General features: G+C 44.8%; 1 protein-coding gene across 4 annotated transcripts in view; it reads left to right on the plus strand.

Moving 5' to 3' along the window:
- BAZ2A (bromodomain adjacent to zinc finger domain 2A) overlaps positions 1 to 27,219 on the plus strand; it is a 2,136,751-nt gene that overhangs the window by 1,847,170 nt on the left and 262,362 nt on the right. For all 4 annotated transcript variants that reach the window (XM_069653682.1, XM_069653683.1, XM_069653685.1 and 1 more), the window contains 2 exons: positions 22,037 to 22,320; positions 22,523 to 22,655. In XM_069653682.1, the coding sequence (XP_069509783.1) occupies positions 22,037 to 22,320; positions 22,523 to 22,655 (417 nt within the window). The remainder of the gene's footprint in view (positions 1 to 22,036; positions 22,321 to 22,522; positions 22,656 to 27,219) is intronic.

Raw genomic sequence — 27,219 nt, forward strand, 5'->3', positions numbered from 1 at the left:
AGAGAAGACCTGAGGGTAGCAATAAAGGAATACTTAGAACATAACACAAGGAGCGTGAGATCAGTCGGCATGTTGTGGGAGGCATTCAAGGTGGTGGTGAGAGGAGCGGCAATATCCAAATTGCAGGGCACGGAGAAGAAGATAGAGGTTAAAATGCAGAAAGGAGTAAGTTCCCCACGAGAGGCCGAGGCCATACACCACCTACAGCAGGAATGCAGAGACCACTGGGAGAGACTATGCAACCTGAACTATAGAAAGGCAATGTACAGAAGGTGACAAGCCGGGCAGGTTGCTGGCCTGGTTATTCAAGAGTGAGACCCCTAGACAAACCATCCAGGAGATGAAATAGGAGGACAGGATGGTAAAAGATACTCCAGAAGGAGTAAACAGATGTTTTTTTGAATATTATCAGAGGTTATATGCAAACATTATGGAAGAGGAGGAAATTGACCTACAAGAAACGGTGGCAGAGATCAATTTGCCTAAGTTGGAGGAAGCAGAAAGGGAGAATTTAGAGGTCCCACTCACGCTGGATGAATTAGAACAAGTGATTCAATCACTACCTACAAATAAGGATCCAGGGGCTGATGGACTCCCGAGCGAGTTCTATAAACCATACAGGACAGATCTGCTCCCACCGATGTTAGCCATGTTAAACAAGGCCTTTGACAGAGACTAGGGAAGCAATCATTATTCCGCTCCTCAAGCCTGATAAGCCGAGCACGGATTGGGGATCTTATAGACCGTTATTGATGCTCAACGAGGACAGCCAGATACTTGCTGCAGTGATGGCCAACAGATTGCGGCCGGTTATAAATAAACATGTACACCCTGATCAGACTGGGTACGTCCCGCGCAGGAGTATATCAGACAATCTCAAAAGACTTCATCACGTTGTAGACCGGACGAAGGGGAGCCCCCAGGAGGTGGTAGTAGTTTTACTAGATGCAGTGACAGCCTTCGATTCGCTCAAATGGCCGTGGCTGATGGCGGTTCAAAAGGAATATGGGATGGGACCAGTGTATTTGCAATGGGCTCAGCTACTGTATAGTGAGCCGGTGGCTCAAGTTAGAACAGGCACAATCGCATCAGAACAATGGTCACTGAGCAGGGGTACTAGACAGAGATGCCCCTGGTCCCCGATGCTCTTTATTCTGGCATTGGAACCTCTAGCGGCGTTCTTAAGGCAGCAATCCTGGGAGGTGAGATTCAGCACAAAGGGGGGGGGCAGCATCTGATATCTTTGTACGCAGATGATATGCTGCTATACTTGAAATATCATGAAGAGCACTTACAATATATTTTAGAGATTATGGAACGATACGCAATGCTCTCTGGTATAACGATCAACCCTAAAAAGTCATGCATATTCCACCTTGGTAGCTCTGTAGGAATACCACGCCATAAGCTGCCAGTGCTACAGATAAGATGGACAACCGAGACTGTTAGGTACCTGGGGGTGGATGTATACCACAAAGTCGAGGATGAACACAAACTTAATACGGAGAAGGCGGTGAATTTTGGGGGATCAGTAAGAATGTTCAAAAAAGCTCTTCCCACATCTGAGATGAAAAAGTTAGAGGGCTGAGGATAGGGTACAACCCTGCCTCCGCCCTCTAAATGTTATTGGTACAGACAATCTCCCATCAGCTGTTAATCTCACTTGTATGATGTTATTAGTGTGAAGATCTTTTATGAGCGACACGATGTAGGAAGAACACCCTTGTTGGCACAATTTCTGGAATAATAATTCCCTAGAAATCGAGTCAAATGCAGCTCGCAGATCGATAAAAGTTAGATATAAAGGTTGATTTATTGTGTGATGATGTTCAATGATAGAAGTGAGAGTGAATAAATTCACGCTAGTATGCATACCTGGAATGAATCCAGTTTGGAACAGGTCTCTCCTGCAAAATGCAGAGGTCCACTTGTTAAAGTCCCTCAAAATGAATTTAGAGAAGAGTTTACCGGGTGCATCTAGGAGCGCAATCGATCTGTTACCTGGAGCAGAGTGATCACCTTTCTTAGAAATTGAAACGGTCACTGACAAGCGCCATGATGGAGGGATTACATTGGTTGCTATGGTTTGGTTAAAGATGTTGTACAACATTTTTGACCAAAGATTGGGTTCTGTTTGAACATGAGGTTGCATAACCCATCAGGGCCAGGAGCTCGAGAATTATTGAGTTTATTTATATAGAATAGGATATCTTCCTCTAAAATAAAATAAGTAATCCCTCATAGTTAGACGACTCAGAGATGGTATCGTCGTTATGGCACAATGGTCTCATATAGATAGTAGTAAAGTGTGACACCCAATCATTTTCATTCACACCGTTCAACTGCACTGGCTTTTGAGCGGCATTGTTTGCAATATTAATTAAAGTCCAGATTTGGGCAGTATCTTTCTGAAGGACACTGCACAACATGGCCGCCCTGTCTGTCTGTAACAAATGCATTTTATGCGAGCAAAGCCAGTTTTTATATTGACAATTAAGTGATCTTATGACTCTCTTTTTGTCAAGGCAGTTTGATGCAGCAACAAGCTTCTACGTCTTGCACAGCAGAGATTTTTTTGTCTGAACCATAGCATCGAATTTGTGTCTAGGTTTATGGTAGATGGTAGTTTTCATTTGCAGTTGCGTCTGGTATAAATGAAGAAAGGATGTGTAGTCCCTTTTATCCGTAATGCCATCTGGGTAACTGCTCTCCACGTTACTATTAAACGCTGCCAAAGCGCGGATATTCCACGTAAAACGTGTTCGAGCGTTGTTTACTATCATGGGTTGTCGAAATCTTTTGCAAGCAGATTCTGGTGACACATGAATACTTCCCAAGTTAAATTCAGCATTTCATGATCACTATAAGTTTGGGGCAACACTTTGAAGCTCGTAGCCGCATCAAACATGCATGGATCAACAAAGGCATAATCAATTGTCGATGCGCTCGCCAGTCTTCGCCAAGTGACCTCTGCCGGAGTGTCTCCAGGTACAGACCCATTGCACATTAGAAACTCTCTATCTTTCATCAACAAGCTCCACCTCAGACAAGTCAAATTGTATTTAGGATTTTGAGGAGGCAGTAATTGCAAATCAAGATCACCAGTCAAAATGGTATTAGTTATTTCAGGTTTTGCTAAAATGATATTCATTAAGTTTTCTAGGTCGAAAAAGAAAGTCATCAGTTATCCCCCTGGGGTTACGATACATGTTAATTATAGCAATCACACCAGCGGGATAGATTATTTTTGCCATAAGTAAATACAGATTGGGTGCCACCCAAAATGATAAGTGCCAGTTCTTGTGATTATTAATGGCAATTACCAGGCCAGAGGATGGCCGACCACAAGCAGAAGACTTGTCCGCATGTAATATGATAGTATGATCTTCCCAAGTTGGCGTTTCAACTAGCCAAGACTCTTGAAATATTATATCGTGGACTGCTAGAAAGTCGGCACTGGCTCCCAACAAATGAGAGAACCCACATGTGTTCCAACTGATTAAGAATATGGTACGTGTCGTTCTTCGCTATTGATTATCAATTAGGATCACAAGTTCCCTCGTGCAAGTGAGTGGGTGTGTCATGATTGCTATTAGTTAATTTCCCCTGGTTAACAGCATTTTTATTTTTATTTTTATTTTTTCGGATGACATGAAATTCAACTTACTTCCTTTTCTTTGTTCACCATTGGTGTCCATAATGATAGGGTCGCGTGCCAAGGCAAACCCAAAGGCAAAAATCTCCATGTGCGCCTGCCAAAAGGCATTTCTGACGAGATTGAAGCCATATCCTTACGTTTGAAGGGTCATTTTCATTAACGAATTCCACCTGTTCTATATCTGTTGTTATAATGTCTTGTAGACTACTCACCACATGGCATATGGCCAAAATGCTAGTCCTATTCATTACATAAGGTGTAAAGGGTGCCAGGCGGCATTTTAGGATAAGCCGATGAAACTTGTCCCAGTTTGTCGTCTCTTTTTTTTTTGTCTTTTCTTTTTATGTTCGATAGCTTGGGCTACCTGCTCACTAGGATTTTGAGGACCATCATTATTGAGGTCACAGCATTTTTTAATGGATGAGGCTTGTGGTGCGTGTGAAGTTTTGCACGTGACTACAGGAAACGGGGTTACTAGATTCAATCAGCGATTGCTTGATGGCAACGTTATGTCTTAGATAATTGTCAACTGCCTTGGCAATTTGCTCTTCGATGGATTCGCTAGGTGAATGTTGCACTCTATTACTGAAAGAGTAAATAGTGACTTAATCTGACTTTGATTCATTTGACTGCCCAACCGTATTTTCATACTGAGGTATTCTATGATTGGCCTTAGATGCCTCAATGCTGTTGGTGAATTGACCCCCTCGTGCCACCAAAGAATCCCTCATTGTCTGTCCCAAGGGCCTAACCGGACCTTCCGAAGATATGCCACTAAATGATATGATCTTTCCCACTTCTTGTTTATACGACATCAATTGCTTGGCCATTTTGTCCTGCCCATCCAATTTCTGAGTTCCTTCTCCACTATAAAGAAGATCTCCTGGATGGTGAGTCAGAAGGTTAAAGCAACTATCACTAGTTACTTCCTGGGCTTGTTGCTTGGGTGTTGCAGGATGAGCACTGTTAGTTTGTTGCATGGAGACATATTGTTTAATCGATCTCTCAATGTGTACTCGTATGTCCGTTTAGACAGAAAGTTGACTTGTGTCCTGTTCACCACTGGTGAGCTTTACCTGTTTGCTTGTTGTACTGGGCAAGTGTGGTCCGACTAGAGTTAACTGGGGAGTGTCCGTAACCTCCTTTGTCTCATTTGATAGCGAGATGGAAGCTATCAGGTCATTAAGGGGAGGATAATCCTCTACTTCAATGGTCTGGGAGGCCCCATCGTTGCTTTCTTGTGTTGGAGGTATTTGTGATTTAGGTTTTGTCAATCGTGCTTTAGGAGCAGATTTGTTTTGAGGAGCCAATCGCTTGATTAACTGTTTAATATTGGCTCTAACTCTCAACGGCAACGCCTTTTGATTTTTGGATTTCTTAGATAAACAAGAAGACACTGCACATTTTCCCTTAGCTACTTTGGGATTAAAAAGATTATACGAAATCTTCTGTCCCACAGTCTCTTCAGCCCAGCTGGAAATCTGATTTGTAGTTATGGGAGTATTAGGCAAGTTGTCTCTGGGGTTTGCTATTTGTTTTAAATCACAAGATGGTAATGTATCAGAGGCGTTGTGAATTCTATTTGGATGTTTATTCACACTATTGGATTTAACTGGCTGTTGAAACTCACTCTCACTATTGTGGGCCGCATGCACACCAATTATAAATCCAATTTCAGGCAACGCAGTTTTACAAAATTCTGGGTGTCTTGAGCCATTGGTTTGATCGTTAGGGTGCACTGTAGGTACTGACTCGGGCTCATTTTTCTGTGTACTCAATATTTCTCCACCTAAGGAGGGACGTGTCTTTTGATTAGTCATGTCACACATCCATACCACAAGTTGGTTAATTTGCATAGCTTGCTCAGTTAATTTAAAGTCCAACGTTTCAATTTGGTTAAAGTAACTATTGTCATGTTCATGACATTGAGTGTCATTTCAAGCAAAACATTTTGTGAATGTACTGGTGGTAATGCGTTTGGTAAACAGACATCACTATGTCTCCGTGAAGTAGATCTATTAGCAATCGGGCTAGGAGAAAGTGTATGAACAGAATGCACAGAATTATCAAACAAACTATTGACTTCAGAAGTTAGTAGAGAGGACAAGGCAGTTAGATATATGTCTTCAACAGTATTATGGCTATCGTCAATTTGTTGCAAAGAGTGAATAGATGACATATGAGAAATTAAGCCATGTGCTTCATTCAGTGACAAATTCAGTGGGGGAGCAGTCTGTGGTACGCCATCAGATGGCAATAGATCTTTTAAGACATTAGTAGGTGGTGTTACTTTGGAAATCAACATGTGCTGCCCTTCAACTGACATCAATTGGGTATCAGTAATAGACGTATTGCAAGACTCTGAATATGCCACTACTGTTTGAGATACACTGTGTGGCAGCTCTAAGTTTTCCTCTGTACTGACAACAGAGGTAGTTGATGAAGGTTTACAATAGTCTCTTATATCGCCCGCAGACATTTTCTTTTCGGGATTGACGAGTGGATAATTGTACATTTTGCATTTCAACGCACTCAGCGAAGTTGGGCAGACAGGCGTTGACTTTAAAACTAATGAAGTGCTTGATATTTTCAGGGTGTTGGGCATACCTGTTTTTAAAGAGTAGCCCACTGAGGACATGAAATCAAAACTTATGTTAGACTGTTCCTTGGCTTGCAATGTCTAACGCAAAGTTACCGTGTAACTTCAAGTACTCGCGTCCAGCACTAGCTGTCGAATGTTTTCAACTGTAAAAGTGGCTGATCAACTTCAATTGCAATTGTGATTGTACTGCGTGATGCTGATATTATTAAATGCGCACAGTCCAAACAGATTACCATTGGCTACTGAAGAAGCTTTTCCTCACAATTGCAATCGCACCAAGTGAAAACACACAGATTATCACTGCTGACCGAAAAGCGGTGATGGGCGACTGCTCAAAGGGCCTAGCCCTGCAGTTAGTCACAACGCGTCACTTCAAATCAGCAGACCAAGCCAAGAGAATAGTGGTCTTGCCCCACAATTGCAGTCACTCCACGTTAGGATGCTTCCCTTATATACACCAAACACCAGTGTATCGCAGGCGACTGCTCAAAGGGTCTAGCCCAGCAGTTAGTCGCTCCGCGAGTGCACTTGTGTGATAAAAGACACTAAATCAATGCAAGTCACGAGCCACGTTTCAGCGTGGCTTATCCCAGTGTTGTGTACGGAACTTCTGTTACCCCCACAGCTTGCAGTTAGTACCAGCAAAGTAGTTTTTCACAGTTGATAATTGTTGCTGCAATTGCAGACCGTGCATAAGCAACAACCGTATTACAGCCCAGACACAAATTGTTTGAGATAGAAGATCTGTATGAATTGGTGCATACAGTTTAAAAAGTTCCCAGAGCGGTTATTCGATGATGTTCACTGAGCCGTGCCAAGTCAGTTATCCAAAGCTTACCACAATGTAAATAAAGTGGCCCACACACCGGACGCCAGAAACACTGCAAGCACACTGCGCTTGCGTGGTGGATATGAAGTAAAACTTAGGTTTGTCAAAGAGATAGACAGAGAACTGTGCTGAATCCCAATGCTGCAGTAGAGTTCCAATTTGTCACGGAGCAAAGAAAAACAGAACCTTGCGCCAACACTCCACCAGACACACTACGAGCACACCACAACTTGAATTTTTTACCTGGAGAGAGTGTGAGCCTTTTTTCCCCATTCTCTGATGTATTTTGAATGTGTTTTACTCTTGTGTTCCTTTGGTTATGGAGTTTTTAGAAAAACTCTATAGGCATCATCTTTTCATGTGTGTCACACAGCACCCTCAGTGCAGTGACACAGGGAAGCCTTTTAGGCTGTCACAAGGTTTAAATACCTTCTCTGGGATAAACTACTGTTTCCCAGAGAAAGTAAAGTGAAATTGACTTTACTAGTATTTTCAAATTCCTTGACCCAGCCCACCCTATCTTACAATAGAGTGCTGCAGGGTTTACCTAGTATCCCCAATGTCTAGAAACTCATGTAGCAGTCAAATGCTACCCTTTCGTCTCGAAATGGCCAGTGGCAGTGGTTTTACAATGAACTACCATGATTTGTCCTGACCGCTAACACCGGTAGTGTTAAATTGCGGGAGCCATATTTTTCAAGATGGCGTATGGGCCCCCTTTGCTTAAACCGGTCCCGTTCTTCTTTGTTTGCCATTTCGTTTTGGAAAGGTCCTCCTAGAGTTTGTCTCTGCGCGCCAAACCAGGTTTGGTCCCTTTGTTCCTACGCCTTTGGCGGGCTTCAGGACTGAAGACCTCCTCTGGCACCCAAGGGTCTGGGGTGGGCAGGAAGTGAGGGAGGTGCCCAAAACTCCATGTGCTTAGACTCCTAGGAGACACAAATGCACTCTGGCGTGATTGGCTGGCTGAGTGTCTGGCAAGGACAGCCACCCTGCTGGGTGAGTGGCAGCTAGGCTGGAATGAATGGGAAAGAACTGTATAAAATGCGAGTCTCTTGGCTTGGAAGGCAGAGTTGACCACTGGAACGAAAGAACCGAAGACGAGCTTGAAGAGGACGGCTGCTGCAACTCCTGGACTGTTGGTTTGCCCGGTGAAGCCCCGCAGCAGGTCCGAATCGCCAAGTCCGTCTCGACGGAGAAGCCCTGTAAGGACGACTTCTCCCTTTGAGTTGGTGGGACCAATCAACTCGACTCATAAGCCACCTGGATACCATTCTCGGAGCTGGTTGTATTTTCATCAGAGTGCTGCAGGAAACCGAATAACCAGGGAGAGGGACACTAGTTTGTGTGCTTTACTACAGCTATCGGAATCGAAGATTTGCCAGTTGCCAGGTTTGCGACCAGTCTCAGTGCAGTGCAGGAGTCCCCTGGCGTCCTCCCTCGTGTCCCCATGACTGAGGCTCAGGAACAGCGATATCTGCAGGAACTGCCAGGAACAGAAGTCTTCAGCTGCATCTTTTTCTTCATTTTAAGGTCCTGTGAAAACCCGAACGAGAGAACGTACCTCTCACTGCGAAAGTGCTTGAAACTTTGACAACTTGCAGGCCTAGTCAGCTTGTGACCCAACCTTTCTTTTACTAACTACTTCTGAGAACTTTGGCAAAGACTTTTCTGTTTAACTACCACAACTGCTTTAGCCTATTCAAGACTTTAGCCCATTGACTTTGGCCTACCCTATTGCATTGAATTGGCTCCTCTGGTGAACCCAAACTATTTGCACTGTCTAAAAGTAACTGTAATATTCTTTTTATTAACCTATACCTTTTTGCTCCTACTTCAAAGTACTCTGAATGCCATTTTGCTCCTCCTTCAAAGTAGTTTAAATTCCTCAGACCCGTACCGTGTAAAGTACTGAAGTATATTTTTGTGTGATATAGATTGCCTCCTTCTAGTGAATGTTTTATAACTGACTGTGAAATAAATTATATGTTTTTTTACCAAGAAACCTTGAGTATAAGAGTCTATTTGAATACTTGTGATTGTAGACCTCTGTGTAACATCATTACAGCTCACATTCCCCTCTTATTAGATAAGCATGGCCGCTCAGCAACGCTACCAAAACTGTGTAGTACAGACTTATACCAAAGACTGGTTTTGCTTACACCTGTAGTGCTAGTTGTGGGTAGTGGTCCCAAAGGGTACTGCATACAAACTTTGCCTAACACAGATGACCTCTCTTATGTGGGAACCTAGCGTATTTAAGGTAAGAAGAATAGGCAGACATGGCTTACATGGCTTCGATAGTCAATCTCCAGTCATTCCTATAGAGTTTGCCTTTAGTCGCATGAGGGGCAGAAGCTATAGGCGCTATGTGCCTTAAGCCAGGAAGGTGCAGCACCTGCAGGCCAGGCAAGGGCAGAAGCTTTTCTCGTGCCGCGGCAAGGGCAAGGGGGCTTCCAGGGGCCAACAAGCAGCAGCGGGGGCAGCTCTGGCCTCTAAGCCGCTTTGATTTTCCCCTCCCATGACTTACCTTTTGGTGGACAACCGTCAGAGCATTGGCCCCAATGGCGGGAGATTACCTCAGACGCCTGGGCCCATGAGCTTGTGCGCTGGGGCTATTGTCTGCCTTCTTAAGGAAAACTCTGGCCAGACCACCTCCAAGCCAACTGGGACAGGAGCTCCAGGAAGACCTGAGAGCCCTGTTGCTGAAGGGTGCCATGGAAGAGGTACCACCCTAGCAGAGAGGATTGGGCTGGCATTCGCAGTATTTCATAGTGCCCAAGAAGGGAGGAGATCTCTGTCCCATTTTGGACTGCAGGGCCTTGAGCAAGTTCCTGAGGAAAGACAAGTTCAAGATGGTGACGTTGAGAGAAATTCTACACGCTTTAGAATTGCAGGACTGGCTGGTGTCAATAGTTCTGCAGGACGCTTATTTCCATGTGCAGATACATCAAACGCACAGGAAGTTCCTGAGGTTCCTCATAGGAAACCAGCACTATCAGTTGAAGGTGCTTCCCTTTGGGTTGACCTCTGCTCCAAGTGTCTTCACCAAGCTCATGGCAGTAGTCGCAGCTCACCTCAGGAGATCCGGAGTCCATGTATTCCCGTACCTGGACTGGCTAATCCGGGGGAAGTCAGCGGAGCAGGTTTTTGCTCACTACTCCACAGGCTGGGTTTCTCCCTGAACTTGAACAAGTCCCAAGTGACTCCAGTCCAGAGGCTCCAGTTCCTCGGAGCAATCCTAGACACTCTGATGGGGAAGGAAAATTATACCCTCCTCCTAACCCCCCCCCCACCACCTTCTCCAGAGGAGAGAGCCAACAGCATTGTGCAGATGGTGAACCAGTTCCGGAACCACGCCGCCTTACCAGCAGCTTCCTCCCCCCCCCCCCTTTTAGGCCTCATGGCCCCCTGTATTTTTCTCGTGCCAGAGGCCAGGCGTGCATGTTATAACTTCAATGGCTCCTACAGGGTATCCAGGGCAGTGTTTGACGACCTTGTTTAGTGGGCCAACTGCAACAATTTCATGGCAGGGGGAGCCCTTATGGCCTCTGCGGCCACGGATGCGTCTTTGAAGGGCTGGGGCGCTGACTGCAAGGACTTGCAGGTGAACAGCCTTTGGTCAGCAATGGAAGTCAGGTGGCACATCAACAGGCTGGAGTTGCAAGCCTTCAGGTTAGCCCTGAGATCATTTGATCCATCTCTGAAGGGGAAGCATGTCCTGTTTCTGATGGACGATACGGTGGCCATGCACTACCTGAACAAGCAATGTGCCATGCGCTCCCTCCCTGCTCTGGAGAGAGGCGATGCAGCTGTGGTTCTGGCTATTGGAGGACCGTATCTCGGTCTCGGCAGTCCTTCTGGTGGGGACAGAGAACAGTTTGATGGATGCTCTGAGTAGGCAGAGCATGGTTTTGCACGAGTGGGAAGTGTGCCACGAAGTCCTAGAAGAGGTCTTCTCTCACTGGGGGACCCCATCAGTGGACCTCTATACCACAGAGTCCAACAGGAACTGCAGACAGTTTTGCTTGAGGGAATTTCCAGCGAACGGTGCGCTAGGGGACGGGTTTCTAGTGGATTGGACTTTCCCTCTCGACTATGCCTTCCTTTTGATTCCCGTCAATCCTTGTGTTCTCAGGAGGCTCAAGAGTTTTGAGAAAACATGATCTTGATCGCCCCGGACTGGATGTGGTGGACGTGGTACTTGAACCTTCTGGATCTGACCATCTGCCCACCTCAACGGTTGCCTCAGTAGCCGGATCTACTAACAGTCGCAAGGTCGGGTGCTTCACCTAATAGCGTGGCTCTTGAGAGGATGAGATATGAGTGGGATCTCTTTGAGGAGGTGCTTGAGGTGTTGCTGGCTGCACATAGACCATCTACAACATATCTGTGCGTGTGAAGATAGAGAAGATTTGAGGCGTGGTGCATTGAGTGCAAGATTGACCCCATCTCTTGCCCCACCACTTCAGTGATGTTGTTCCTTCTGTCACTGGCCTCAGCAGGCCTTCAGGTTACCACAGCCAATAAGCTGTTGGGAAATTGAAACTGTTACCACAGTCAATAAGCTGTTGGGAAATGGAAACATTTGCGCAGGACCTAACTGGTGTGAGAAAAGAGCAGTTTCTGGCTGGCCCATGTGATGCCAGGGTGGTGACTTGTGATATGTTGGAGGCAGCCACTGGCCATGTGGATATGGCGGCCAGAGGATTGATCCTAGGCATCGATCTGTGCTGGAGTGCCTGATTAAAGTGCACAAAAATATTGACATGTGCATAAGAAAATCTGGAAAACAACCATTTGACAGAGCCCATCAGATCAGGAAAATATTTCCAAAGCACAGCGCCGGCATAGTCGGACAAACACAAGGTTACACACACCTAACCCCAGCAGCATTTGATACCGGTCGGTGAAAGAATATCCCTCCATTTAACAGCTCATAGCATCAGATGCATGGACACTATCGGTGGTGAGTTCAGGATACCTTCCTTCCCATTCCTTCCCCTCCACCAGCTTCCCTCCCACAACAGTTTTCATCAAATCTGTCAGAGGGTTTAATAAAGCTGAATATACTGGATACTCTAGAGTAAGTTCAATAGAGAATCCGGTGCACGGTTTCTTTTAAAGGTTTTTCAAACTCCACCAAAAAAGACATAGCCGGGTGGAGAACTATTCTCGTCCTCTCACTTTTCAACAAATTCCTCCCAATGGAGAAGTTAAAGATGGTCCTCCCCGACCAGAGCCTGAGCACAGGGGAGGACCCTGGATGTGCATTTTGGATCTCCAGGATGCTTACATGCAAATACCCATTTGGGACCCGCACCGCAAATTCCTTCGCTTCTCGATACAGGGGGTATACTACTAATACAAAGTCCTTCCCTTCTGACTGAACTCAGGACCGCAGGTGTTCACAAAGGTTATGGATGCCTTCATGGCACACCTCTGCCTTCAAGGGGTACATATATACCCATATTTAGACGACTGGCTGATACGGGTGTACCACCCTGTCACAGGTCAGAGTTTCCATCTTGTTTGTAATGCAACAGGCTTATGCACTGGGCCTAACCTTAAATCAGTAGATTTTTTAATCCAGCATAAAAACTGCAATTAATTGCAATTATATGGGACTGTACATGTGGGAGAGTTTACACTTGCAATTTTGCGTTACTTTTATATGTGCCTAAAGACCAGCTGGTGGTAGCAATTCTTTTTACCATGTTTGTGTTACCATGCATGGTTACTAAATGGTATGCAGTGATAAAATCGCGGCAGAAATATCGCCTGTACAAAATATCGTGGCAGAAATGCTGTGGTTTGACCCGTTAAAAGTGTAACCCATTACACTCCTTAAATGGTATAATGGGTCCAAGGATCGCGGTGGTGTCCCCTGCATCTTTTACATGGATTGTAGAGGCAAAACCACCACCTTTTTTGCCAAAATATTTTGTGTCCACGGCCATTTTTGCCACCATTTTAATGCTTGGAACCTGCTAAACTTGCCTTGTGCCCTAAAATACTAACATCAGAAACGCAGGTATTCCCATACCCCACAGACCACTCAGGAAAATACTATAACAGCAGATGTGTAGAGGTCTGTGGACAAAATTGACAAAAATATACATTTGCACATCATTTATTTATAAACCCGCTAATGTTGAAAAAATTGTTTTGTAATGGACAACTATAGAAAAAACATCTTTTTTTAAATTACATGCCAAAAAAAGTTCATCAGAATATCACACAAAAATCATCCTGTACAGCACAGTAAAAACACACATAAAAAATGTAAACAGATAGCTGAAGTGCATCTAAATAAACAGTCATTTAAGGTGCATCTGAGATAAATGTATCTATCATATTAGAATTCAGCGATAGACAATAAAATACAAAGTACAGTGGCAATTCCATAAAGTTAAGGAACAAATTCAATGTAATTTGGGACACTGAAGCAGGAAGCTCTATGCCTTCAAATATAGCCGGCCGGTTTCGACGTAAGCAGCTCATTATTGCACGTCTTCCTTGGGGTAACAAATTACTAAAAAGGAAACCACGCTTAAAGTAGGACCGACTCTTATTTGCCAAACCGCTATCCAATATTTAAAGGGCAAATTCAAGAATAAATTGTAATGCTCACAGGCATACGGCCAAGAATTCAGTAATTGTCTGAAAAAGAGGAGGGAGAAACAATAATAGTGTTCTCTCAACCCCGGCATCAAATACTGCACCCCAAGTTAGGCTACACCTGGGCACTTACCCCACAGCAAAATCCAAAGGAAGAGACTGCAGAAATGCAAATAAATTGTCCTAAAATGTATGTATTTATTTTTATTTATATAGCGCTTATACACAGGTTCAAGTGCTTCGAAGCGCTTCAAGGCAGGAAGGGAACCAAGGACTACAGTAATCATTCTTAGTCCTTGAAGATTCTGAATGATCTAAACTGAGAAACTAGAATACTAGGCCTGACGACATTTCTCCTAGTGCAAGTGCATGAAGTGTTACAGTTGCGACCAGCTCGGGAGGGGGGGGCAAGAGAATGCGGTTGGGGGGACAGACATCTAACTGGTCCTAGTACCTTTAGGTAAAGCATACGTACAGACGTAGGTGCGGGTGGGGCGTGGTAGTGCTGGAGAACAAAACGAGTCCGGTCCAGCAGGGCCCTGTGTTAAGTGCAGAGAGGATTGCCCCACTCATGGAGCATAAGCTGAAAGTGCAATAATGCTGAACAAAGTGCAACGGCCCTGATGCAAGTGCAAAAAGATTGGTGGGGAAGGTTGGGACCTGTATGCTCTGGAGGTGAACCAGGCAACCAGTCAGCAAACTGAACAGAATTAGGGGGGAGACAGAGGGTGGAGAGAAAAGAAAGGAGGTTAGCGAGGGAGAGAGAAGCAGGAAGAGAAAAGGAAGGTCTTGAGTTTCCGGAACTTGGCTCAAGACAGAGAGAGGCAGGGAGGCTGTTCCAGAGGGGAGGCACCATCAGAGGGTAAGGCTCTACCTCCAAATCTCTGTGAAAGCTGCTCGCCTGTTGAGTTTATTGGAGGATAATGAGCGGAGTGCTCTAGAGGGAGAGTATTTAGGAAGCGAGCGTTGTAGATAGTGCGGGTTCGGCCCCAGAAAGCCTTTTGGATTATGCAGAGGATCTTGAACTTGATGCTCGTAGACATTGGAAGCCAGTGGGTGGATTTCAGCGCCGGAGAGATGCAGTCCCAGGGCTTAAGGCCAAGGATATATCTCTCCAAAAGCTGAGACAGCACTAGCCCTCGGAAACTATTAACTTTGGAAAGATAAATTGTATTATTCAACCCCATGGCAAATTGGAGCCTAGCAATGGAAAGTATATGCTTCAAATGTGGATTCTCTCCAGACGAGGTAAACAAGCACATACCTTAATATTAATAGCCAATTCTTCATAGATGGTCTGTTGACGTGCTTAATGATGCTCACCGGACCCGCGGCGCAAACTGATCGTTTATATACAAAGCAGGCTTCAATCACAACAGACATAAAAAATGGGACTCCACGGAGGACAGACTAATATGTCCAACCTACCGATAGATCTTATATTAAAACACATGTATATGAGACAGGCTTTGAAACAAATTGACATAAAAAGGGGACTTAACAGGATAAGAGTATCATATTCCTGTCAAAAAGTGGTAGACATTGGACTGGTATCTGTACCTGTTAGATGCATGATTGCCACTCTTCTAGCTGATTTAAGACCCTGTTCAATTGTCTTGAAATTGAAAATCCACAGCCGTTCCTTATAAGCAAGTATGTTGACAAGTGTTTGACTGGTCGTTTCTCAATGCAGAACCACAAGAGATCTGCTTAACTGCTGCTTTCACAGGCTAGTGATACCTTTGTGTATACATTGGTCAGGCAGAGCGTGGGACTGTCTGGTCCCACTCCACATCTGTGATACCAGTGAGTCTAGGTGTGGGGCATGAGTGAAACTAATAGCAGTCCCTGATTATACAACTCATTGCTATTTGAATGTTGCCAGTCGTTACCACTAATGGGCTTGTACTTGATTCCAGGCTGGATTTTGGATAAGAGGACTCCTGCAGCCATTTCTTCAGCTCAGTGTTGGAGTCAAGAATCCCTCATAGAAGAACAGCCGACTGAAGATCTGAAGAAGACTCCTGAAGAGACCCAGCATCCCTTCCTGCGTCTGACCTCATGAAGCCCTGTTGGACTACCTGATATGCAAAGGCCCTGTGCTGTGCTTCAACCCCGGTACTGGTGGCACCAACTAGCTTCAATGTGTTCCTGAGGATCCAGCTGTCCTGAGCCTTCAGAAGTGTCCCTGGACCACCTGGTGGACTGGCCAGCTCTCCAGTAAGCTACCTTGCTAGAACCGTCGCTGTTCCGCATTTGCAGCCAGAATTTCGGTGGTTGCCATCTTGTGGTGTAAGTCGCCGTCCTGCCGATTTCCAGCCTCCCAGCTTTAAGGGATCCTGTTCTGGTAGGACCTCTACGTCCGCGACTAGAAATACGCATGCCATCGTCTGTATGCGGTGGCCATCACTGTAACACGTTTTCCCCCAGTCCTGTGAAGTGTCCTGAAGAGGTCTGTATCAGTGTTTTCTGCATTTGTCCATCGCCAATGACTGCAATCTGCTCCTGGACCAGACCGAAAGAATCCTTTCACCTGCAACTCATGGGCACCTCTCACTGTAACCAACAATGGGAAATCCAAACTCCAGCAACCCCCTTCCTTGCCCCCGGAGCAACACTCCTCCCCCGGCCCCCAGTCGACCCATCCAGTCACCTGGGAAAATCAGAGTCATGGAGGTATGTAAATGCAATGCACTTGTCTCCCCCTGTCTTCCATAGAATGACACTGAGAACAAGTCTTTGTATCCTTCCATTTCACTACTTTTTGATTGTCGCACCTGAGCAGTGAAACCTGAAAGATAAGAACACATTTTTACTTATCAGTAAATGTATTGCATCTTTTCTCTTGAACAATCACCAACACGAGTACTTTACCTGCATCAGATACATTCTGGGCAGATAATTGTGACTTTTGGGCACAAGACCCCACTCTTCATAGGGATTGAACTTCTGGAGCTAGGGCATATTTCTTGTGACTTGGCTCCATTTTACTGCATCACTTACTTACATTCTTTCATCGATTAAAGTCATTTAATGCATTTTAGGAACCTATGGTGACTATATATGTTTTTAAATGAGTGTTGTGCGATTTTCTCACCAGTCAAAAAGAGTTTGAAAGTTATTTTAATTTGCATTAACATCATGCAAAATGGTGTCAATAGTGCCCTTTTTGCCAACACATGTTTCAACCTTTGCGGTCCTTTTTCAAGGCAATAGCTTAACAAACTGTTCAATTAGCCATTAAATGACATCAAATTGGTTGGCAGAATTGTTACAACATGAAGGTTCTTCCAAAACCAAATCGTGTAAAGCAAACAATTAGTGACATATATTTACACAACGTTTGTGAATATAGAAATCCAAGCATAGAAAATAATACAATGTCCAAATTGGATGGCAAAAAAGGGAGCAAAATATGAAAATAGAGAAGGAAATAATGGGGGGTGGAGGGGAAGGCCTTGGAGAGGGGGGGACAAGAAAATCATTTAAAAGGTTATTAGCATTTTGTACATTGTGTTTGAAGCCAGCATTATGCTGTACAACTACACCTAATGTTTGCACAGTGAGTTCCGTCATAAAAATTCATATCAGTATAGACGTCCCAGCAAATTGTCTATGGCACCTAGAGCATACTTAACATATGTTCCTAACAAAGGTTTGTGTAACTAAGTTATGATAGACCTCACTGTTCCATCTTAACAGTGATCCCCCTTTCAAGTTTGCAGATGCAACAGTTGCAGTTGCATTTATACTCGGTGTGAAATCAGGTGACTCAACCGCAGACACAACAAATCACAATTCCCTTGTCTCTGCATTCAGATCTACGGTGGTGGATAGAAGAGGGAAACCTCACAACAGGACTTCCCTTAACCCACGAGAGAGTTTCCAGTGGATGTTTCTTGCTGGAAGGGGGGCCGTGATGAGTGCATGCAAAATAAACAATCTTGGGGTGGAAGGAGCACCGTCAACAACACATGAATTATTCAGAACTGAAAGCTATCTTCCTCAGACTGAGGGCTTTTTTGCTGGAATTAAGCACCAGACAGGTCCTGATTTACACAGACAACACCACTGCCACATTTTATTTAAACAATAAGGGTGGGACAAAATCAGTGACCCTTTGTCACTTTGCTATGGAGATCTGGGCATGGAGTCTGTTAGGCAGAAACCTGTGCAGTTCCCTTAGGGACCACTGCAAAAGGCTTAAGACTACAGGTGTTGGCAGTAAACCCAATTGGTAGCAGTCTGTACCACCCAGATTTACCTGGTAGCTGTGGCTGAGCAGTCAGACTTCTCTCAAGATGAGTTAGGCAGTATATAGAGTATACACAATAGGTATAGAGATACAGTAGCACAAGCAAACACTGACCAGAGCTTTGGTGTAAAAATATATAATTATTTATTTAAAGACACACTTGTAAATTACACTAGCACAAAAAGGTAAGTAAATTCCACACACAGTCACTATTATAGATATACGACCCGATTACTTATTAGACAAGTCTTAGTGAGAAACACCACTTATTTTCAGACAGAGGTGAGCGCTTAACCTAAGATGGCACTCTAATAAGTTATAAAAAAAAAGGGAGGGAAAAAGGCAGAGTTATGAAAGCACACAATTTCAATACTTTTAAAAGAACCACAGTGAGGCAGGTTAGGCAAAGTCTACTGGAGAGCAAGGACGTTCAAATGCCAGGCCCACTCTTAGAGAGAGCAAGCAAAATGTGTCCAGGATCACACAGTGGGGTTCTGCCCAAAGAGTCTTTGTAGATAGTTCACAAAAGATTGAGATCAAGTCAGGAAAAATTAGTTAACAGGCCCCAGGCTAACCCAGGTTAGAAAGTCGAGGATTTACTGTCACCCCGAACGATCTGTCGCAAGGGAAGCCTGGCGGGACACAGTACCTGAAATGGGAAGAACGCTCCAGCGGGGGCAGTTGTTCCTGGCAGCGGGTGCAAGTCTGTGTTCCGTCCAGAGGAAGAGGAGGTCTCAAAGTGAAGGAAAGATGAAGGTCGTTGCACTGCCAGGGAAGAAACCAGCCGCTGAGTTTTCCAGTTACAAGGTACTACCCTTTTCTTCACGGTAGTGGTAAACCGTGGTATTCCGGTTGACGGGGTGCTTGGCACAGGCAAGGCGGCCACTAGATGATCCAGGAAGGCGAAAAGACGGGCAAACTGGTTATCCCCACTAGTCAAAGGAAGAAGACTCTCCGGAAAGGAGATCTCCTCTGTCGTCGGGAAAAGTGGTGAGACGGTTCAGCAGGGCTCCACCGGTGGTGTCGTCGTTGCAGTTCGGCTCGGCTTCTCCCTCCTCGGATTCTTTAGGTCCTGTGACGACTCCTCAAGTTCCAGTCCCCAAAGCCCTGCTTTTATGCAGAAAACCCCCATTCATCAGTCCTAGCTGTCACTCAAACGTGCTAAGTGGTGAACCGGGCGGCTCACCACTGGGCCAATCACACCAGAGTGCGACTTGAGTTGCCAAGGCAACTCATTCCAGCGTGCCTAAACCCCCTCTCACGCCCCCTGTGGTACCCAGACAGAGTGGCACCACTTTTGGAGGCTTCTGTGGAGAAGCCCGCCAAAAAGTGGACCAAAGGGCTCGACTTGGGTTGGAGTCACAGAAGCGAACACAAACGCCATTTTGGAACAGAGTTTCGGCAAAAAATACCAACCGGTGAATTTATATTAATTTAATAAAACGGCGGTATGTTCGAGGCTATTTTAAAAAGTGGTAGCCTCGAACAATGGGAATATCCCGTAGGGATATCTTCGCGGTCGAATATAAAAAGTAGTATCCACTGCCACCAGCCAAAACTCGGTCGGGGGGGACTGGACAGTGCCCCCTCGAACAACAGACCCCGGGGCAATCGAATTGCCCCGACCAGTGCGTCCACAATATGATGTTTTGTACTGGTTCTGTTCACAATTTAAGACTAGTAAAGCCAATGGTGACTTTACATGCCCTCGGAAACAGTAGTCAGTCCCAGGGTATGGAGTCTATGTTTGGGGGTCGCTACAACACCCCTGGGTTACTGCACGGAGGGTGCTGTGTAACCCACATACCAAAAACACACGAAGCCCTATGGGGTAAAGGACCCCATAGTCCATAAAACACATACAAAGTCAAAGGAACACCTCAAATCATGTCTAAGAGTGGGAGAAAAAGAGTCTCACTCTTAGCAGGAGAAAAACATAAACCCCAAAAATCCAGCAAAGCTGCTGGGGAACTCACTAGGTTTGGGAAATTAGCCTTTACAGAGAATTCTCCCTAACAGAGTCTAGATCATGCAATCTTGCCGATGGCTGCCCACCGACCATGCATGCAGAATATCAGAGTGGATGTGGTGGGTTGTATAACCCATTTTTCGCACGAATGGGAAATCGATAGCAGGGGGCTGTTAACAGATTTTCGGGCCTGGGGTACACTGATAATGGACCTTTTTGTGACTGAGGAGAACAAGAAATAGACATTTACGCCTCATGGAAGGAGATCTGGCAAGATGAGCTGGGGGATGTTTGTGTGGGACGAGCAGACCCTTTTAGCTTTTCCGCTGCTTCCTCTAATGAGCAAAGTGCTTCACAAATTGAAACGATCGAAACATTGCAATATGATCCCAATGACTCCCTTCTGGTTTTCAGATCTTAAATCGCTAAAATGTCAGAACGCGTGGAAGATGTCCGAGTGGACGGACCTGCTTTCTAAAGAGAAGGGCAGGTTCTTACACCCCAACCCTCAATCGCTGTCCTTGTCAGCTTGGTCCCTGAGGACATAGTCTATATGCACATTGTTCTTTCAGACAAAAAATGTAAAGATTATTAAAGCTGAACGCAAGGACAGCACTAAGGCCCCAATACATGAGCAAGTGGACTCGTTTTTGCCACTGTTGTTTAGAGGTACAAAAGCAGCCATGACATGCATCACACACTGACGTCCTCTCTTTTAAATAACACACCTGGCGGAATGTGGGGTGTCAGTAGAAACTTGCCGGACATATTTGTCGGCGATAGGAGCATATCTGAGCAAGGAAGAGCAGGATTTTTCCTTGTCCAACAAGGTGGTCAAAGGGCACTTTATTGGGCTGTTGAAACTCTACTACCCGCCAAGGCGGCGAAAAACTGCATGGGATCTGAATATCGTACTTTTTGCTCTCATGCAGAGACGTTTTGAACCTATGGCATCCACAGACCTAATATGGGTTACTCAGAAAACAACCTTTCTTGGGGTTGTCATCACATCTGCACAGAGGACCTCGGAAGTGCCGCGTAGGGCATGTCAGGGCATTCAGGCGTAAAAACAATTCTAGAATGCTGCTTAGAAACACGCTCTAGCTCGACCCCCTTCCGTCGGACATCCCCCACAGTATGGAGGAAATGGGACCATTAACTTAGTACCGATGTCACTACGGTGAGTAACCTTTCTGTTTCAGTACATCGTGTAGTGTATTTTCTAGACATATGCGTGTGGACTAATTGTACCTTTGTTCTGCCGTCTACTCAACATGAGAGTTAAGCCTTTTCACTCTGTCTACGTTACCTTTCTTAAGAGAGGTTTTGCTTCACTTTCTTGTCAGGTGGGTTAGTGCTTGTAGTGCCCTCAGCAGAGTGTGGTACAGAAATTGCCTTAACATTAAGCTTCAGTCTGTCCAAAGTAAAACTTCCATAGTCCTCTTTATCCCTCTATCTGACACAGTTCAAATACTCTGTCTGACCTGTACTATCTCCCTGTGGCTTCCAGTATAAAATATAAAGCTCTCAGCCTGACTAACAAGGCTGTACATGGCCAAGGGTGCATCTACATAAGAACTCAATATCCCCAATGATATGCTTCACTTCTCTCAGTGCCACAACTCTCCAGGAATGTTTTGTGATGCTCATTTGCAATCCAAGTCCCCCCCCCTTCAACACCTTGCCTCTACAGCTGCTTGAAGAACAGAAATATCACTGTTTCACCCAAGCTCTCAAGTTGCATCCATTCACCATTTAGTCAACTCTACTTTATGCATTTCTGCCCACTATTCATTTGCTTCCTTGTTGCGCACTCTTTCTACCTCATCCTTGACTTGTCAGTTACTTAAGTGCTAAATAAATATCTTTTACCCTACACTTATGCTCTAGAGAAAGCTGTCACAGCGTTTAGTAGCAGATCAGTTAAAGCCTCTAATGTTGTGTTTTTAGGTTTCATTCTCAAACCAGTTACCAAAAAGTGTCCGGTTAACATCTTTGAAGTTGTAGTGTAATTACGGAATGTCTTCTCATATAGGGACCAAGTCCTATGGGCATGAATTAGGTTATATGTTTAACAAAAGTCACTCACTTTAATTTGTTTTCAGGGATGGATGCTCCCAGCTTTGGACTCCACAAGAGAAGACCTGCAATACTATGAGCACAAAGTGGATCCCTTAGAAGACATCACTATCAAGGTGAAAAAGGAAGGGATGGAGCTGTGGCGGGTTAATACTCATCCTCTTGACCGAGCAGTGCAGCGGCTGGCTGACCTGGAGCTCAATATTGAACGGCGCTATCTTAAGGAGCCGCTTTGGGTGCTGAGTGAGGTGTTCACTGAGAAACTGGTTCTGACGCAGTCTGAGAATGGGGAAGTCAGCCAGACCGAACTGTGAGTAATGTCAGCCTGGAAACCACTGTACTTGGGGTTAGTGGGTGAGTGCATGTTGGTGATTAAAGTCAGGGCCCTCCTGTGCCTCTAAGCCTGTCCAATATCTAGTCGTGTTGGTCCTATGCATCTGGTAGTTCTTTCCCTCTGAGATGTACAAATCTGTATAAGCTAATAACATTGTTTTGTGTTTTTCACCCTCTAGAGAATATGAAATCACTCCTCGTTTACGTATATGGCGTCAGACAGTGGAAAGATGTCGCAGTGCTGCCCAGCTGAGCCTCTGTGTGTATCAGCTGGACAAATCTATTGCTTGGGAGAAATCTGTTAATAAAGTGGTAGGTCCTATTCATTGCACCCAAATGATGCTTGGGCCCATAGAATGTAAATGCCTGATTTCAGACTTCTAAAATGTATTGGCTGATTTCCTATTTTCCTAGTCCTTTTAAGCTTCTTTGTTTTTTGTAGTTTCTGGGCATTTATATAGTATTTTCATCAAAACACTAAACAATATAGTGGTAAACATTGTAGTATGTGTTTAATGAGGTTACATAAATCAAGAACTGTGGATACAATTTAAGAATCGGAGGGGAGAGATTTTAAGGTGGATGCAGAAGGTAAGGTTGGTTCGAGAAAGAAGAAGCGGTGGTATGGGGTTAAGCACAGGGAAGTTTGGGAATGGAGAGAATGTGAAGTGCTTGGGTGCAGAGAAGGTTGTTGGGAAGAAATCAGAGGAAAGGTAGAGTGGAACAAGGCCATGGATGCTTTTGTATACTTTGTCGAGGAAATGGAATAGACGCAATTCAAAGGGAAGAAGGAAGACAGAGAAGAGGAGGATTGATGGAAATATGAGGAGATGGAGAAGAGAAGACAAACAGCCGGATTAAAGACTGAGTAATAAGGAGCTAGGTGAGATGCAGGTAGTCCAACTTAGAGAGCTGAACAGCAGTCCAGATGGGAGAGAGGGTAAGGAGCTTATTGGAATTAAAAGAATGGAAAGGGTATACTTTACATATGTTATGGAGATGGAAACAATATGTTTGAGTTGTTTTAGAACTGTGTAGAGAAAAAGAGAGGGCAAAATCAATTGTCACCAAGATTACGGTTGGATGAGGAAAAAAAGCAGTGATGAGGTAGGTAACGAAAGTGGGGTGGGGTGGGGTGAGGAGATGTGGGTGGAAAGAACAGTACATCAGTTTTTGTCTGGGTTGTGGAGAAAGGGAGAATCAGAGGATTAGAGGGAAATAAGAATCTGGCCATCATCAGCGTAGCAGTGGCATGACAAATTATCTGAGACAATAAGAGAAGAGATGAATATTGGTTTAGTTGATTTATATGCCAAGCACATTGTGACCATTTCGCACACATTTTTCTATATGATAAAACAAACTATTTCTTAATCTTTTAAAATCTATCAAGAACTTCTAAGAATTTCACTGTGGCTAGATTAATTGGTACATAATTTCCTTCTCAAATTCTTTTCTACAGTTCACTAGTAAAAACATAATTCAATTAATATCAGAATTAACGAGGAGGCCTCCCCATGGACCACACCATACATATTTACCAAACCAAGTCTGTATCAGTGACTATGTTTGGGGTCATCAATACTCCGAATTAATACAAAGAAAAGATAATTAATTTCTTGGTAATAAGAGCACAGAATGTGGATGAAAGAATATTTTTGCCATAGACAAAGAGAAATAAAGCACAAAAAGGGAGTGTTCAACTTTATTTCAGGAGCATTTTATTCAATAGGTGCACCAAGCTATGTTCAATGGTTCAGCAATCCAAGCAAGATGGGCATTCTGCTTTGTTTAAGAACAAACTCGTTATTTACAAAAGGCACACTTCTCTCATTAGATAAAGGAAGTATGGGTTAGAGCAAGTGTTTTACAAATGGCATGGCGATGATAATTTAGTGCATTGTATGCTACTGTGCCCCATGAATGCAGAGGCAGACAGAAATATCTGTTTCCAATGTACAAAAACTGGGGAACAAGGCATAGCATAGCTTTTTATATGATCCTGTTGCACCTTGACGCAAAATGTGCACGTAATATCATATTTATCCATGTTGGACCTTTTTAAGTATCTATGGCTCTGTCAATGTTATAACTCATTGGGCCTCATTACGACCCAGGCGGTAGAGGGTTAACGGCGCCATTAGAGCTGCCAGCGCTGTTAACCCTCTACTGCCTCATTATGAGGTCTGCCCGCGGGTCCCGTTAAGGACGCCTGGTAAAACCAAGCGTCCTTAGCGGGACCCGCTAGCAGACCAGGATGCTAACAACGGCCTGTCATTAACTGGCCCGTTGTTGGCATCCTCCCCATTCCTATTGAGCCCTATGCGGGTTCAAATGGGAATGGGGATGTACCGGGTCTGGGTCCCATGAAAGGGAATTACCGGGCCCTCCAAGTTCGGAATGGCCCGGTAATTCCCTATTCCTGGAACCCGGACCCAGTACCCGTTATGGGGTAGCCATGCCGCTTAAAGCGAGACAGACAACGATCCTACTAGGCCAGGTGTCATTCAGCTTGCGCAAGTGCATGGGAAGGGGGAGGGGTCAGTGCAGTACATGGGATAATAAAATAAATAACAATAAGTAAAAGTATGACCAGCAGGTGGCAAGTGCAAGGTTAAGTGCAGACATCGGATGTCAAGTGCTGGTAGTTGGACTGTAGGGATACAGAAAACAGTCCCCAAGTGCGGGGGTTGCCAGAAAGGCAGTGCAGGTGTGTGTGACTGGCGGGGGAGGGACATGGGTACGAGATCAGAGGGTGGCCAGGTAACCAGTGCAGTTTCAGCCAGTGGGTCAGCAGGGGAGAGGAGGAGAAAAAGCATAAGCAAAGAGAAAGGTTTTGAGGTGCTTCCAGAACCGGAGATGATTCTCCTCAAGTTTACAACCTATTCTTATACAAAGCATGCAGTCAATTACCAAGTGCCTTTTAAAGGTATATAGATACAGTATTGTGGATGGGTTCATTGGTGCAAGTCCATTTCGTCTAAGCTTGTCTCGGTCAGGGGTTCTTATTGGATTCCTTCCAAATAATGGCAGAGTGGGGCCCATATGTCCTTTGGTCTAAATGTGGGGCTAATCCCAGCAGCATAGCTTTCTTCACATCCACAAACATACAACAAATCTTTAAGCCAAGCGTGAACCGTTGGTGCCCTTCTCGCCTTCCAGCCTCAAAGGATATTCCATGTATTTATTTTATTTATGTGTATTTTTAAAGCACTCGCACAGCCAAGGCGCTGTTACAGGAATATGTCTTAGTTGCATGTTTATAACACGCTTAATACCCAGAGGTTTCTAAGCGCGGACCCGGGGATCCGACCTGTGTTGCTTCGTGTCGTCTTGTTTCCAAGGCGAGCATGTTGCCGCTGAGCTATGCTCTCAGGCCACCACCCTGGCTACCCCAAGAATAGCCTGTGTTTCCTGATGGATTTTCCCTATATCCCCCACTGGACTTTCCCTATATCCCCCAGTAGATATTTCAATGGGGTGGCAGAAATATGTGTATCCAGCATATCGCTGAGTGTGTTGGCAACCTCTTCCCAGAATTGCCGTATGGGAGGGCAATGCCAGTACATGTACATGAAATTGGCATTCAGGGTTTTGCATTTGTACATGCTTGTATTGATCAAATTTTGCCATCTTCCCCGGAATGATGTTCAAGTGATTAAGGATTTTGAAATGAACTAATCTGAAATTAGCGTTGAGTGGAATGGATTTAGTAAGCAGGCAACATTTGATCCATTGCATGTCATATCTTATCATATCTAGGTCTCTTTCCCATTTTGCTTTCACCGAATTAGTGGATGGGGAGTAGGTCTGCGCCATACTATATATCGTGGATATGCCCGCCTTGATCCCTTCTTGTGTCATAATGCTAAGTACGAACGGATGGGGGTCCGGTCCAGCAGGGAATGCGTCTACATTCTGCTTTCAGGCTATGGTATTGTAGTGTTGTGGTGAGCCCAGACCCTACTTTTTCTTGAACTTCTTCCAATTTAACGAATGTGCCACCCGGGAACAGTTTCCTTATGGTCAGTGCCTTCTCTGGGTCCCATGTTCTTTGCATCCCCAATGTAGGGGCTATGTCGGGGTAGTGCCAAAGTGTTGAGTCGGGACTGTATGGCTCTGTACACTTCACCTTCCGGAACAAAGCTGCCCAGGCTTGCACTATGCTGACCACTGGGTCCACCTCTGCGGTGTTCTCCCTTGTCTTTGTGAATAAAATATCATTGAGCGTAAATATATAGGGGCAGCAGCGTATTTCTCTACCTGTATGTGGGCATAGTTTTCTGTGTTATAGAACTAGAACTTTGCAAAGTGTGCCTGGGCGGCCTGGTAATAGAGCTCCAAATCAGGGGCAGCTAAGCCCCCAGTGTCATATTTTTTGCATAATTTGGACCAGTTCATTTTAACAGTCCCCCCACCCCATACGAAGTTGGAAGCGATCTTCTGCAGTTTGTCAAAGAACCTGCTTCCGGGCCAAATCGGGATGTTGCTGAACAGATAAAGAAGCTTTGGTACCACAACCATTTTCAGTAGCGTGATGCAGCTGTACATTGATATCAGGAGCTTGGACCATAGATGTAATTTGGTCTCCAGTAACGCCAAGTAAGGTTCGTAATTAGTGTTGTACAAGTTATTCCTGTCCATGGCCACAATGACTCCCAGAAATCGATCCGAGCCTGCGGACCAACGAAAGTCTGCCATGTTTTCAGAACGTATCGTTGCCTGCGTCAGTGAGATAATCTCAGACTTTGCCTGGATGATTTTGTATCCAGAGTATTTTGCAAATTTCACATCTTGTATTACTGGGGCCAAGTTGATTTTTGGATTTCTAATGTATAGCAGAGTGTCATCTGCGTAGAGTGAGATTAATTGGGGG

This window comes from Ambystoma mexicanum, chromosome 3q (genome assembly GCF_040938575.1).
Source record: "Ambystoma mexicanum isolate Mex_15411 chromosome 3q, UKY_AmexF1_1, whole genome shotgun sequence".
NCBI classification, from domain to species: Eukaryota; Metazoa; Chordata; class Amphibia; order Caudata; family Ambystomatidae; genus Ambystoma; species Ambystoma mexicanum.